The sequence below is a fragment of the Magnolia sinica genome, chromosome 8 (assembly GCF_029962835.1).
Source record: "Magnolia sinica isolate HGM2019 chromosome 8, MsV1, whole genome shotgun sequence".
Taxonomy (NCBI): domain Eukaryota; kingdom Viridiplantae; phylum Streptophyta; class Magnoliopsida; order Magnoliales; family Magnoliaceae; genus Magnolia; species Magnolia sinica.
Window position 1 is genome coordinate 90,575,307 of NC_080580.1, and position 17,225 is coordinate 90,592,531.

Consider the following 17,225-nt stretch of genomic DNA (forward strand, 5'->3'; position numbering starts at 1 on the left):
CACAGTAGGCCTTATAAGAGATCTGGGTCTCAACTAATCTGCTCCCCCAATTACCCATGTACAATGGGGACTCGGATATAGTGGGTTCGTATTTGTGGGTGTTGGAAAAATACTTGTGGTCTTCACATGTGTTTTAGATGTATAATTCATCCATTTTTTTCATATCATTTTAAGGAAATAACTCATATTCGAATCTCAGGGGTATCTTAATTTGGTGGTTGAACAATGGCCACTACAAATTTATTGGGATATAAAAGTTCTATATCAAACTGATAGTTGTTTTAATTCTTTATTATTCTTAGATGAGAAATAAATATTAATAACTCATTGTATCGTTTAACGATAGCAGTTCAATTCCAAATTCAAACTCATCTATTAAAATGAGCTGGCAAAATAAATGGACAGCATATGAATAAGACATACATTATGTTGATTTTTCAAGCATAGATGATCTCGGTACCAGAGGGGCTAGTAATGTAGCCTAGCCCCACTTACTATGGTGTGTTGTCATCACCGAGTTTTGAGGGCCCGATTATCATGTGTACATCATCATTACATTGCTCATCCATTTTGCAAGATTAAATTAGAAATCGAGTGTGTGTGTGTGTGCATGGGAAATGGTTCTATGCTGTTGAGCTCATAGGAACTTCCCATGAGGTTGAGTTGTGTGGGCCCTACTATGATGTGTGTCGAACATCAACATCGTACATTAGATGAATCCCCTTTAAATTATGAAATATTACAAAAATTAGTCGTATATAGAACTCAGGTAGGCCATATCATCAAAAATTAGAGGTGGGCATCGAGCCGACTCGAGTCGAGGTGGGCCAAGCTCGGCTCAATTTGTCCAAGTTGTACTCAAGTTCGAGCTCGAACTCAACATTGAAGCTTAGCTTGTTTGTCAAAGTTGTCGAGTCGAGTTTGAGTCAAGCTAGTGGTTCGAGTCGAGTCGAGCTTGAGCTTGTTGGGTGAGAGAGTAATAGATTCTGTTTTTGATCCTCCTCCATTGATAAAAAATTCAAAATTTCTAGAAAAATCAAAGCAAAATCCGATGAAAAAGCCAAACAAAGCTTCAAATCGGATGAGGAAACCTGTATGAACCGATCTGTTCTTGATCTTCTTTCACCAACAGAAATTCAAGTACTAAAAAAGAAACATAGCAGAACACAGATTAGAAATCCAAGTAAAGAACTCTTGCCAATCAGATCATTGTATTTCCTTGAACCTCTAACAAATCTGAGAATAACTCATCTCGGATTTCTTGGGTTTCTCGCCCAAGAAGTAGATCTCAAGAGATTGAAATCATACTATTATAAAGCTGAAATGAAAACTAGTGGTGGTGGTCCGGGAGAGCGTGCGGCTGGCAACAGGTAGAGAAAGAGAAGAAAGGAAAAGGGAAAGGGAAAGGGGGTGTGTGTGGTCGGGTAGAGACTTTAGGGTTTATTTTATTTTTTATTTTTTTTCTTTTAAAGTTAAAACTTAAAACTTTTATATATATATATAAAATATTTAATATATTTATTAATCAAGCCCGAGTTCAAGCTTCGAGTCGAGTTGAGTTGAAATGCCCCTTGGTCGAACTCGACTCGAACTCAACTCGAGCTTCAAACAATTAGCTTGACTTGACCCGAATCGGTCATTCAAGCTGAGTTAATCCAAGCTGACTCGAGCAGAGTCAAGCAAGTTTTTCAAGCTAGCTCGACTCATGAACAACCCTATCTAAAATCATGTGAAGACATGCCTAAAACATATAAAAGCATTTGGTGGGGCTCACCTAAAATTTGGATGCATCTAAAACTTGGTCTAACCCCTCATCCAAGTGGGACACATATAATGGATGGGCTGGATTTGTAAACCACACCTCGGTGGGCCCAACAAATGATTATAAATGTTTTAATGGGAGGGTATCCCCTCTTAACTTTTGTACATAGTGTGGCCTACAAAAGTCATCGATTGACTTGATTTTTAAGCCCGAGCCCCACCATGGAATGGTGCATCTAACTGATGGGATAGATGTTTGACACGCGTCACGATGAGGCTCGCACAACTCAACCTCAACTCTACCTTATATATATATATGGAAAATGTTTTATAAGGTCAAACTCAAGCTCAAGGGAACTCCCCATGAGGTCGAGCTGTGTGGTTCCCACCATGATGTATGTCGAACATCTACTCCATCAGTTAGATGCACCATTCCATGACGGGCCTAGGGCTTAAAAATCAAGTCAATCCGTGACTTGCGTGGGCCACACCACATACAAAAGTTAAGAGGGGTTACCCTCCATTAAAATATTCATAATAATTTTTTGGGCCCACCGAGATGTGGTTCACAAATCCAGCCCATCCATTGTGTGTCCCACTTGGATGAGGGGTCAAACCAAGTTTTAGACGCATCCAAATTTCAGGTGGGCTCCACTAAGTGTTTTTATATGTTTTAGGCATGTCTTCACATGATTTTAGATGATATGGCCCACCAGAGTTCCGTATACAACCGATTTTTTGGATATCCCATAATTTACATGGGACCCATCAAATGCGCGATGTTAATGTTCGACATACATCATGGTGGGGCCCACACAGCTCAACCTCATGGGGAGTTCCCATGAGCTTGACCGTATAGAACTTTTTCCTACACACACACGCATGCACATGCACACCTTTGCACACAATGTCATGTGTGTCTAATCCGAACGATCTATGTGATGAGAATCAATTTTCGCCCTCATCTAAAACTCTAGTGAGCCATGGCAAAAAGATATGCAAATCAAGGAGGAAACTGTTTTCTTTTTCCATGGCCGGCCGAGTTTAGGCTCCAGGGGTTTCATGGGGTGCTGCATCGCATGGACCATTCAGATTTAAGATTCACGTGACACATGATGAGTTCTCAAAAAGTCCACACGAATTTTATACGAACTGGTGCGCATATATATAACAAAAGCAAAATGGATCTTAAACTAATGTGGACCACAAGACAAAAAGCAATAGAGATAATGTAATATTTATTGGACATCCAACCTGTCCATAAAGTCACATAATCCAGCGTGAACTTGTAGTGAGTTTTCAATGGGAGGTGTTCAATCCAAAACTTTGTAGACTTGTTCGAATGCATCCCGGCGAATTAGAATATGACCATAGGTATATTAGCCAATGGTGACCGTCTATATTTAAAGCAAAATAGCAAAATAATTAAAAGTTTAAATAATGCAATTAAAGAGCTTTTATTTATCATTTGTCATCCAAATACGTGGGACCCATTGTATAAACGGTTTGGATCATTTACAAAGTGTCCAATATTCAAAGATTAAAGGCCCGACTACGTACTCATATTGTAATAAAACCGATAAAAACTTTGATACGCTGGCAGTGTAATGGATGATACGCAGCCACTTAGAAATTGCACACGTGGCATATAAGTAATAAAATCAAAACGTTCAAATTATGGAAATACGTGTATATATATCATGAACCAAAAATTATCCTTATTGGATTATTGGAATATCGGATTAGTGAACATTTATTGGACGTTGAAATAAAAAAATCCAATGGTCCTTTTCACAAGCATCCGTGAATCAAGGGCCAAGATTATTCAACCAATCTGCTAATGGGCTCGTAAATCGAAGGCAGTGTAATGAACGATCTAGTGGGTGTCTTTTGAGTTAATATGTTCCAAGTATGCAGTTTCTTACTGCCTGCGTATCAAACATCATACGCAGCCAGAGTATCTGAGAACTAGAGTAACAGTGTTTACGGACGCGGATTGGTAGTACCCCGATCCGAGGGCCATTGTTATGTATGAGTTTTATCCACACCGTCTATCCATTTTTAAATATCATTTTAAAATATAATATTTAAAAATAGTAAATTTTAAGGGTCAAATGGACCACACATTGAGGATTAAACACCTGCCGTTGAAAACGTTTTGGGGCCCCAGAAATTTTTTAGCTATCCAATATTTTTGTATCCCCTACAGCCAGGTCTATGTGCCCTTATGAAAAGGTTATATGGTAATTAACCATCACGATGGGTTCTAGAAAGTTTTCAAGGTGGGTGTCATTATCAATGTTGTTTCCTTGTTGAGTGGTCCATTTGAACCGTGGATCTACCTCAATTTTTGATATTTTAGCCTAATATAATAGGAAAAAATGGATGTACAATGTGGATGAAATTCATAGATCCAGGTGGCCCCTAAAAACCCTAATATGTTACTAGCTAGTGACAGGTGGGGTGGAGTACTTTGACAATCTCATAGAGCATGGTGGATGATATGCACGAGCTTATGAGTTGAACCGAGTCGAGCTTGGCACCACTCGACTTGGCTCGGCCACTAGTTGACCTCAAGTCGAACTTAGCCCGAATCGGTCCTTGAGCTTAATTGGTCAGCTTGGCTCGGTTCGTTCAACAACTCAGGTCAATTCAAGCTAAGATCGAGCTTGTACGAGATTTTCACAAATATTAGAGCATACTTTTAATTTCTTATTGTATGTAAAATAGCAACAAATCTTTATGTGTATTTTATCAAACACCTTGTACACAACATCAAAATCAATAAATAAAAAGAATATTTGTTTCATATACATATATTTCTTATCCCCAATCGACAATTTATTGAATTATTTTATCAAATACTTGGTGAGGAACATCATTATTAAAGTAATTGAGTCACCGAATTGGTTCGATTCAAGTTCAATTCACGTCAGGATTCGATCCAAGTTGAGTTGAGTTCGGGCAAGCTGGAACTCCATTTGAAATTTCTTCGAGTTTAAAAAACCAACTCAACTCAACTCAACTCAACTCGAACTCATTTTTTCGGGTAGAGTCGAACAAGCTAACCGAGCTAACTCGGTATGTGTACAGCCCTACTCATATATTGCTCACGTGGCGTACAATCATTCAAATTAAACCGTCCAAATTATGTTACTCAGTCTAGTGAATCATTTTAAAAAGATTATTTGATTATATGAGTATGGGATCGGCGAACGTTATGGACGGTTTAAATTGAAAATATCTAGCATCCTATTTCCACAAACAAGTGTCCACAAATCAGAGGTTAAAATCATTCAATCAATCTGATCACGCGACTGTGACCTGAAGACAGTTCTCTGCAAAAATCAAGAAGGTTTGGTTTGACTTTATATAGGCTACATGTACAAGTTCCGATAGCCTCCATATCAAGCGTCATACGCAACCCGAGTATCATACAACAAAAGGTAAGGACATAAGAGGTATTTCATAAAAAGTTAGGGCAGATGTCGTCATTTCTGGTACGACGATCCAACAAATATAGAAAGTTCTCTTTTATTTAATAGTAAAAAAAAATTATAAATGCCAGCTCATTGTCCTGCGCATCTGTGAAAACAAGCTTCACATGCGGCGACTAAACTACAAGCCGTGCGCATTGAGCACCCTGTTTTATAATATCTGGAGTTACATGGTACTCTTGCAGCCTATGATTCTTGATACGCAGGCACTCAGAAGTTGTACACGTGGTATAAATTTTAATCAATATAAACAGACTAAATTATGGATTTCACTGTTGGTAACTACATATCTTAAATTCAGATCGGTTGAACAATCCTAACCTTTGATTTGTTGGATGAAATTGGATAAATGGATTATTTCATTTCTAACCGTCCATAAATGTGCACCAATCAAATATTCCAATGAGCAGAAAAGCTTAATATTTTGATTATTTTTACGTATAAATTGGGAACCGTATTTTGGACAGTTTGAATTACTTTAATTTGAAGAATGATTTTTTTTAAGTTCATGAGTATCACCAAACACAGTCTGTCAGAGTATCAATTTCATTTTCTTTCTTTCTATTAAGCGATTACAAGCACGTAGCATTGCTAAGTTTACTCGCTCGCGTGAGATGGACGGACATCATTCTCGTCACGTGTGCAATCTACACACGTGCTATGGAATGAACATGTTCATCGGGTGAAATCCAATGTGAACATGTACGATTGAGAAATGGATCACACGTGTGTATGTCTGGACAATGGTCAACGCATTTTGATCTTACGTTTCTTTGGTATATTTGTGGCCCACATAATATTCAGAAAGACAGGATTTTAAGTTTAAGGAATCTACATGGTGGGTCCCACCTGATGAGTGGCTTGGATCTCTGTCACGTATGCAATGCACGAGCAATAGATGCGAGTGTTGAAACACGGTGCTACTCAGCGTTACTTACCATCTATCGAACTGAGACAGTTCCACTTCTTTTATCTGGGGTATAGTTTGCCTTCCACAGGCACATCGTGGAAGCGGATTGCGTCGGACGGACCATTAAGCGTCCGACCGGATCTATGTGGGGCCCACCGTGATGTATCTGTTTATCCACGCCGTCCATCCCTTTTATCATTTCATGCTAAGGTATTGACCCAAAATAAAGTAGATAAAACGCACTAGTAGACCACACAAGATATGACTCTTGCATTTAATGCAACTGGCGTTTAGTGCTTAATGCGACCCAAGTGTACTATCTGGTGCGGTCCATTAAGCCGTTGTATCTGCCTGATTTTTGGAACCATATATTAACATAATCTTAGAAAATGGATGGACGGCGTAGATATACAGATACATCACGGTGAGACGCCACACAGATACGACCGGGGTCGGACGCAATCCGCTTCCGTACATCGTTTGTCAACCAGACAAGTGGGACGCTGGATCCAGACAGTCCATCAGCAGGTCCTGTCTATGGATGGACGGCGATAACGAAGTTGGATTCAGCAGAAGATGTCGGTTCGGTACAGTTTTCGACTAAAGCCGCCCTACTGACATGACTAACAATTTCAACGGCCCTTATCCAACGGGGTTACGTGGCAATGTGCGGGGTCCGAGCCACTAATGAAGTGGGCCCGTTGATCTAACAAGTATACACGTGTGGCAGCGTGCGTTGATCTACACCGTACGACCAACCTGATGAGCGGCTTAGATCTAACAAGTATACACGTGTGGCAGCGTGCGCTTCGGAAAGGTCTCCTGTTATTAGGATCCTAGATTCTTGATCAACTGCTTCCGTGGGAGCACAGGAGCACGTGCGTGAGGGACCCACAACTTGTCGCATGCTGCCACGTGTATGTTTGTTGGATGTACGGTGGATTTTACACCCTAATAAGTACAAAAAAGAGGGGCCCACTGGGATCGTTGTTAGAACTAAAACATGATGGTGCGCACGTTCACACCTAACGTTGATTAGAAGTAAGAAATGTATTTTGAAGCGCTTAAGTCGTGTAAATCGCTATCCATCTACACACCGCACGTGTCATCATAGCACATGTGTATAATATCCAAGCCATCCAAAAGGTGTAACACACTTATGATACATGCTGTATAAAAAATTAGGTCATTTCAGTAATTAGGTGGCCCATAGCATACAAAACAAATAAACGGTTGAGAAACACTTGGCCTAGTTATTCTAAGCCTAGCCTTCCGTTTCTATCAGCCCTATTTTTCAGTGGACCTTTCGTGGGGTCCCTCAATGCAATGGGACTCATCTGATGGACGGATTGGATCTCATGCTCACGTGCCAAGCCATGTAGAAACGTGTGGCTTACCAAGCTCCTTTTCTTTGGAACAGAGAACAAACGGACCACATCTTTCCGCTATGGTGGACACGTAGCAGCTCATGATTTGCTGCCATCCACACAGCAAAGATTCTGGTGATGGAGTGGAACGGTCCAAATTGGGCGGTGGGCCCCACCGTCGGTGATCTTTTCTTTCACTTTTCTTTAAAATGTAGAGAAGTACAATGAGAGAGTACGGTGCTTCTCATACTCATGCCTTGCATTATCTTACAGGTGACATGTACAGCCACTATCTACTGGGACCCACTCTAGATGGGCCTTAAAAACACTAATCAGATTATCCTAACCACTTGATTTAAAAAATAAAATGGTCATACACAACCATTTTATTTTCAACCATCCATTTAATAGCCATAAATGGGACATCTAGGACTGTCCAATCAATGTGAGTTTTGAAGCATTCCTAGTTCATTTGGTCACCAACGACTTAGATGGATTGATCTGGCAAGTTAGGATGCCAGATGTACGGTGGATGCATGCGCGTGTAAGTTCCCCATACTCTGCCACAGTGTAGTGAAGTAATACGTCAAAAGGGTATGGCAGAGAAAGAACAACAGATTACTTTAAAAATAGAGGAATGGTATACGCCTTGGATTCCTCGATCGAGTAGCTTTTTTTCACTGGAGAAAACTTTTAATACTCTGACGGAGCTTGATTCTCCATACGCCTTCACATATGGATTTTACACGAATCGAAAATATATCACAAATCTAAACCATTAAAAGAGTTTTTCATCAAGAACGGATTTTTTTATTAAAATAATCTTGAAATTATGAATCTAGACAGCCAATTGGTGGACACCAGATGGACGGTTAATGTAGAGAAATTAAGGGTGCAAATTCAACTTACCACTAATCAGATACTAAATAAGACCATACCCCACTATTTGAACGGTTCGATTTGAGTAAAATCTTTGCTACATGTGGATTGTTTTTGTGTGCATGAATAATCTTACATTACAATTAGGAAGAACATAAGAGTTTAAGTGGTACTTTTCTTGATGACGAAAATAACCCCGGAGAAATTGACCACTCTAAGTGCCACCTTTTATCCAGCGTCTTTTGCAATCTCTTCCAAACTTACTTCCTCAATCTAAACCTTTCATGTACGAACAAACTAATTAAAGACAAAAATACCTTTGCAGTTAGTGGTATGCACGATGGACCCCACAAGTTACAAATCCAGACAATTCATTATGTAGACCTCACTTGATTGGCTGCAACACCTAGAAACAGAGATTAAAAGAGAGCATACCGATAGGCTGAATTCAATTATTTAGATGGTTAGGATCGTCTCGGGGTCATTGCTAAAATCAAATCCTAACCTTTGCGAAGGACAACGCGTTCCATTTTTCACTGGCCTTGGTCAGTGTTTTTTAGGCTCACCATGATGTATGACTCTATCCATGTAGTCATGTCCCGAAATTCAAGTACAGAGTGTGCACCCTCAAACCCGAGTTTCGAGTCGTAACTCGTATACAAAGTATACTAACTTCATTCCATTATACAATTATTGAGAGGCAAAAATAATATTCATTTTTACATTCCAACTAGGTCCATTCATAATCATTCACACAAAATGATTTAAGCATTAACATTTGTCTATTCTCAACATCTATAAACATTCAATCAGCATAAATTAGGCATCATTCATCAGTCAATACAACTTACAAATGAATACTTGCTACAGATGTAGAACAATTCAATTAAATAAAATCAATCAAATGCTGAAAATCATACGACTAATCAAATTATTTTAACAAATTAAATTCTAATTAAATAATTAGGAATGGTACAAATGTGGCTAGTTCCTCTTCTAATAAGTACGGCTACGTCTCACGTGTGTCGTGCTCCATTTCAACCATAATTTCTTATTCTTGCATCAACTCATCAACTAATTGCTCATCTGTATGGTTTTTTCATCAATAAAAAAGTAAGCTAACTAGGTTTAGTGAGAAAACCCAACATGATTCATAATCATAGCAATTAAAATAATACAAGCACTAAATGTAAAATATATATGCACAATGATATGGATGAAATAGTGTATGAATGCATCAGATAGAATTATCATCCATCTGCTTGGGTTGGAGATCTTCAACCCACATCCACCCGTTAGGTAGGCTTCCATCTTTCGGTAGGCTTGGGCATAGCCCGCATCTGGTAATGCTCTACCAGGATTGACATTTCTTCTATAGAGAGTCCCTAGGATCGACCATACATTATGCAAATGCAATGAATGATGGATGATGTATGAATGTATCATTTTCATAACTGCCATATATACTTTTCTTGATGAATAAATTGAACGTACAATTATAATTTCATACAATTTAATATAGATTAGTATATAATTTACCGTATCATAAAATATTGTAACAAAACACTCAAATTAGTAAATCAATCAATCAAACTATAAAAAATAATTTATTTTAATTCCAATGAATCATGAGACACATTGGGCTACTCACCTGAGTCTAGTAGTGTAACGCCCGTGAAAATTTTAAATTTAATAATTAAAATAATAATAAGATTTTTTTATCTTATCTTTTCTCTATTTTATCTCTATCTTTTCTCTATCTTATCTCATATCTTATTTTTATCATTAATCCGTCTATCTTATATATACCCCTAACCCTCCCCACATCTCTTAAGTCGCAAACCCTCAAATGATCTTTTCTTTTTAAAAAGTGTGTCGTAAAAGGAGTTCTATTTGACCGCATTTGGACTGTTTCTAATTAATTAATTAAAATTCCTTTATTATGATGATATGATTTATATAAAATGAATTATGATATTAATTTTAGAATTTTTAAGTATTTGATTGGTTTTATTTAATTGAATAGTTCTAGGTCTGTAGCAAGTATTTATTGGTAAGCTATATTGACTAGTGAATGATGTCTAATTTATGCTAATTAAATGTTTATGTATGATGAGAATGGATGGATGTTAGTGCTTAAATCATTTTGTGTGAATGATTGTGAATGGACCTAGTTGGAATGTAAAAATAAATATTACTTTTGCATCTGAATAATCATATAATAGAATGAAGTTAGTACACTTTGTGTACGAGTTAGCACACTCTGCACTCGAATTTCGGGGCGTGACAAGTAGTGTAGAATCCATCAGGTAATTAGGTTGGTTTTAATTCAGAGATCTTATCAATTATATTAATGATATTGTTATTCATCTAGTTATATTACATTGTGGGGCCCACCTTTAATTATCATCCAAGGTGGTGAAACACTAAATGACCAAATAATTCAAATAATATGTTTATTAAATTTAATTATCAATATATATATATATAAAAGATCTTGAAATTGAATGGTAAATGATTGAACGGGGTAGCCTATTGGATGATTGGATCATATAGATTCTTGAGGTCTTGGCATATTTTTTCTTTACACATTGGATTAATGGTGTGGATCTAACCACATATATGCCGATAGTCTATCTCGACTTTTTACGCCAAGTAATACCAACACTTTCACATAAATCTAAGACATGTGGCCGATCCACACCGTTCATTACATAGATCGAGTCAAAATTATATTAAATGTACGAAAAAAGGTAATGAGAGAATGAACAATAACTTACTAGATCTAAGCCCTCTAAAATCATCTCCCTTTCTCAATTAGCGCAAGGTGCCCTTTTTGTTAATATATAAGTTGGAGTAGAACTTTTACAACATACTCTTTAAAAAGAAATGATCATTTGAGGGTTTGAGACTTGAGAGATGCAGGGAGAGTTATGAGAATATATAAGATAGACAAATTAATGATAGAAATAAGATATGAGATAAGATAGAGAAAAGATAAGATAAAACAAAATCTATTACTATTATTATTATTTTAATTATTAAATTTAAAATTTTCATGGACATTACACATGCCATCCATCTATATTTCTTGCTCATTTTAGAGCATCTGACCAAAAATGAGGAAGATCGAAATCTCAATTGGACCACATAACAAGAAATAGTGGTGATTGAACACCCACCATTAAAAACTTCTTAGGGCCACAAAACTTTTGGATCAAGCTAATATTTGTATTTTGCCTTCATCCAGGTCTGTGTGACCTAATCAAGAGGTTGGATGGAATTAAAGTGAGCCCTATGAAGTATGAAGTTTCCAACGATGAACATTAAATCACAACTATTTCTTGTTGTGTGGCTTCCTAGTATTCAAATCTTTTTATTTTTGGGCTCATTCCTTGAAATTAGCAGAAAAAAAGGATGGACGACTTCGATTAAAAAACATGTATTAATGGTGGGTCCAAATAGCACCGACCAGTACCGACCTCCATGCTACCGAATCTGAGTCCAACGTGCATCAAACGGGTGAAGCTTAACGAACAAAAATCCATGTGAATCGGATGCGGCGATTGGAAAGGACGCGAATCACGTACTCACACCGACTGTTACGAGCACGGGACAGCTGGGGCTCCCAGGGCCCATCGTGTTGTTTACTTTCCATCCAACCAGTTCATAAGGTGATCTAGACCTGGATGAAGGGAAAGCACAAATATCAGCTTGATCTAAAACTTTTGTGATCTGAAAGAAATTTTCAACTGCAGGGATTTAATCCCTACTATGTGGTCCGCTTGTGCCTTGGATCTACCTTTATTTTGGGCTAATAACGTAAAATGATATAGAAAAACAGATGGACGGCATGGATAAAAGCTATACATTATGCAGGCCCCTCGAGCCTTAACCTGGGAAATGTATTGGCTACTCCCCCTGCCACCAGCCAGCTGGAGGGTGCTATGTGGGCCCCACCATGATGTATGTGTTTCATCCATGCCGTCCATCTATTTTTCTAGATCATTTTATGGTATGAGACCAATATCAAGTGGACCACATTACAGGAAACGGTGTTGAATGAACGTCGACCGTTAAAAACTTTTTGGGGGCCATAAAAGTTTTGGATCAAGATGATCTTTGTTTTTTCCCTTCATCTGGGTATGTATGACCTAATCAACATATTGGATGTCAAATAAACAGTACAAATGGCCTTATGAGGATTTTAATGGTGAATATTCAATTACTATTGTTTTCCTGTGGTGTTGTCCACCTAAGTTTATATCCCTCTCATTTTAGGATCAAGCCCTAAAATGATCTTTTAAAATGAATGAAGGGAATGAACGAAACACATACATCATGGTGGGGCCCACAGAGCACCGACCACTAGCCACCGAGCTGGTGGCAGGGGGAGTAGCCAATTCATTTAGCCTAACTTGTCTTAAGCTTGGAACAGGTGGGGGTAATACCTAATCCCCGTTCGATTGGAAAGTGGAGAAAGGGGATGCGAATTTCCTCGAAACCCTTTCGCAGGGAGTTCCTGTGCTGAGATGTTAGGTGGGGCCCACTATGATGTTTGTGAGATATCCACCCCGTCCATCCACTTGAGAGATCGTTTTAGGACATAAGGCCGAAAATGGGGGGATACAAAATATCCAAGCGGGCCATATGAGAGGGAAAATGGGGAAAGAGTTTCCTATGGTCGAAACCTTCATGGGCTCCACTTTGATGTTTATATTCTATCCAAACCGTTTATAAGGTCATTCCCACTGGGATGAAGTGAAAACATGAAAAAATTAGTCTCATACGAAATGTTTGTGATCATAAAAATGTTTCAACATTGCTCACTGAATCCCCACTGTTTTCTCTCGTGCAGCCCACTTGAGTCTTTGATCCACCTCATTTTTAGTGACATGTCCTAAAATGATCCCTCAAAGCGGATGGACGGGGTGGATATCTCATAAACATCACGATGAGCCCCAAATAGCATCCCAACACTGGAACTTCCTAATAAAGGGCTTTCACAGGAAATTCGCGTCTAAGAAAAGGCGTCCCGGGTAACAGAGGGGATCTCAAACTTATGTGCATGGGACGCGAGTATTACAAAAAGTTCCTCCAACACAAAGATTTGTGGGGTCCACCTGGATGTTTTTTTTGTTAAATCCACTCCGTCAGTTAGTTTTTTTTGCTCACGTTAGGATGAGATCCCAAAAATGACGTAGGTCCAAGCTTTGTGGGGTCCACCGTGATCTTTATCTGCTATCTAACCCGTTTATAAAGTGATTCCCAGTCGGATATAGAGAAGACACAAATATCATCCTGATCCAAGACTTCTTTTGGCAACAATAATGTTTCAATGGGGGCCATTTAATTCCTACTTTCTTATAGCATGGGCCACTTGAGTCTTGGATCCACCTCACTTTCTCCTCTCATTCTAAACATAAGCTAATGAAACTGAGGGACGGAGTAGATTTGACACAAACACCACTATGGGCCCACATAGCTTTGTATCATAGGAACTAACTAGTGTTACATGAAACTGACTTCCACATGCATGAGGCAAATATATCTCCACTTGCGTACAACGTATCAATAGTGGAAAATGTACGATAATCACGTATAGCGATTCTAATAAAAGATGACTCTTTCTCATCAAAACACACCTCGTACCTATTTATTCACCAACCTTTGACATCTCTCTGTTTCATCTCTCTCACACATCTCTCACATCTTCAACATTCTAGTTATTATTTTATGTGACGCAATGGCGAAGATTTTTTTGGTTTTTTGTTTTGTAGCCATGTGTGCCATGGTGAATGGGGAACGTCCATTGCAGTCCCACCCAACACCTACAGTGCAATGCACCATTAATCTGTACATGGTGAATGGAGAACGTCCATTGCGACAGATGATCACTATAAAAGCAGAAATTACAAAATAAAGAGCTTACCTGATTCGAACAACCTCGAATCTCACCCTTGCTACACCCTTTGAAACCCTTGAATGATTTAGAAACCTTAGAATCTCCTTGATACCCTCCCAATTCCTATTATACTCAAATATATAGTCTTTGGATGAAGCACAATAAAAATAGGAAACAAATCCCGCAAATTCAGTTCTGCGAAAATCTACATATAATCTGTCTATGTCATCGAAACTAATCCTTCGACGGAATCGAAGCCATGTCGATGGCATCGAACTAACATCTCAACTGTTAAGAGACATAACATAAATTTCTGAAAATTCTCGATGGCATTGAACACTCATCAATGGCATCGAAAAAGTGCCGAGTTAGTCCAACAACCAACTGAAGAAAATCTGAAAAATATCGATTGGATTGAGCACCATTCGATGCCATCAAAGGTGACATTGAACATATTGTCAATGGCATTGACAGACCCAGAAACAGACTCAATTTAGGACATCTATTACAACAAGTGATCTAGATCTTGCACTAGTGGTCACACCATGGGTGGGCAATGCTCTAAATAAACCGTTAAGAAAAGTAAAATTACAATGGTCCACATTTAACTGGAAAAGGCCAAAGATTGGATATGTCTAGTGGATTTAGAATCTTGATCATGAATAGTTTTTTGATGTTCTAATTTATAGATTAAGTGCCTTACACCTAATTAGTCATGAAATATTATTAAATTTCATGATGTTTAGTACAACTAAACATGCACATAAGATTTTAACATAGATTTTAATATAGTTTTAAATGTTTTGTAGTTCCACAATAATTCTATTACATTCAACTATTGATTTTTTCAATGTTTTTGAAGTGCCATCAAAACCTCCGCCCCCATCTCACCTTGCTCTACCCAAGTCATCGCCATCACCCACACCATCTACTCCAGTTATTCCACGAAGCCATCTCCACAATAAAACTCATCTCCCCGGGCTCCATCTCTAACAAAATTGTTGAACTCCGGTGCCATGACATTTTCAATTTCTTTTGCAGTCCTTGTTAGTCTAGCTATTGCTACATGCTCCTATCTTTGAGCATGTTATCTGCCATTGCATTGCTTATTTAGTTTTCGTAGGGTTAGTTGCATTATTTTAGTAAACCATTTGAATTACTTATTAGTTTAGTTTTTTTTAATGAAACTTGGTGTTATGATACATTACATCATTTAATGATTTTTTTATTGTTATAGTTACATTGTATTGCCATTTAATTTTGACTGTTGCATTGTTGTTACCACAGTGAATATAAATGGGGACCTTCAATAACTTATATTTTGTGGACAGCTCTATAATATTTGGTGCACCTTGGTCATATATTAAATGTGAACCATTCTTCATGTGGGTCTTACCTTTAATGTGAACCCTCAACCTTTTGAGGTATACTTTTGATGTGGGCCACCATCATGTAAGGGTCACTTTGGATGTGTGATGTCCATCATGTAGGCCTAACTTTAATGTGGACCTTTCATTGTGCAAGGCTAACTTCAAAGTGCAAGGCTCAACTTCAATGTGGGTCATCCATCAAGCGGGCATGACCTGGATTTGGGTCATCCATCAAGCGAGACCTCCCTTAGATTTGGGTCATCCATCAAGTGGGACCTCCCCTAGATGTGGGTCATTCATCATTAAGGGCACAACTTTAATGTGAACTATTATCATGTTGTTCAAGTCTGTAACTTTTCATCAGTTGTCTTATTTGCACTTTAATTCTTTTTTTTTAAAAAATTATATTTGTTGACATTTTTATTGTTTTCATTTTATTGGCAGAATTTGGTCCTCCTTCACTTGGTATGTGATTCTCTTACTTATAACTGGCATTTAAAAAGAATATATATTTTATCTTAAAACTAAATGTTCTAATTTACAGATTAAGGGCATTGCACCAAATTAGTCATGAAATATTATTAAATTTCATGATATTTAGTACAACCAAACAGACACTTAAGATTTTAACATAGTTTTAAATGTTTTGTTGTTCCACAATATAATTCTATTACATTCAACTATTGATTTTTTCTATGTTTTTGCAGTGCCATCAAAACCTTTACCCCCATCTCACATTGCTCCACCCAAGTCATTGCTATCACTCACACCATCTACTCCTGTGATTCCACCGAAGTCATATCCACAACCAAAGTCATCTCCTCCGGCTCCATCTCCTACAGTGCAATGCACCACTAATCTGTTCATGGACTTGATTGGCTGTGTGGATTTTGTGTCCGATGGGAGTAAGATCGCAAACCCAAGTAAAGGGTGTTGCGGTGGCCTTGAGAAAATAGTGAATGTAGCCCCTAGCTGTGTTTGTCAGGCCTTCAATTTTGCTAAGGGTTTTGGGATTTCTGTGAATATGACTAAGGCTCAACAGCTTCCTTCTTTATATGGATTTTCTACTAATATCCACTGTGATGGTAAGTAAATCTTCTTTATTTTCTTAATTTTGAAATATTTTGTTTTAGTCCATGTTATATTTTTTTTTTTGTTTTGATTTGGGTTTTTTTTAAAGGGTTTTTAATTTTTGTGCTTTTATTTTATACTTGTTTTGGAACATGGATTTAGTGGAATTGTTGGTGAATATATATTTTTTTTTGTCTTTTGTGATATTTTAATTCCTAAAACAAGATTTTTTTTATTTTCTTTGGAGTTAATAAGGGTGAGTAGTGTAGGTATCAATTGTTAGATAAATGGCTCAAAAAAGTCATTTTGGAAATTAATTGAACTATTTAATATTAAAGAATATGTTTTTCACTGTTGAGATTTCCATATTGAGTGGATGATAATTTGGGTTTGAGCTTGATTATCTCACTAGAAGTCTCATTATTCCCTTGCCTCGGATGATTATCTCACTATTTCATTTCCTGG

The 17,225-nt window shown here is 37.8% G+C and overlaps 1 protein-coding gene across 1 annotated transcript in view; it reads left to right on the plus strand.

Moving 5' to 3' along the window:
- Positions 1-17,225, plus strand: part of LOC131254382 (uncharacterized) — a 91,221-nt gene that overhangs the window by 4,229 nt on the left and 69,767 nt on the right. The window contains exons 2-3 of the mRNA XM_058255370.1: positions 16,134-16,154; positions 16,397-16,774. Of these exons, the coding sequence (XP_058111353.1) occupies positions 16,134-16,154; positions 16,397-16,774 (399 nt within the window). The remainder of the gene's footprint in view (positions 1-16,133; positions 16,155-16,396; positions 16,775-17,225) is intronic.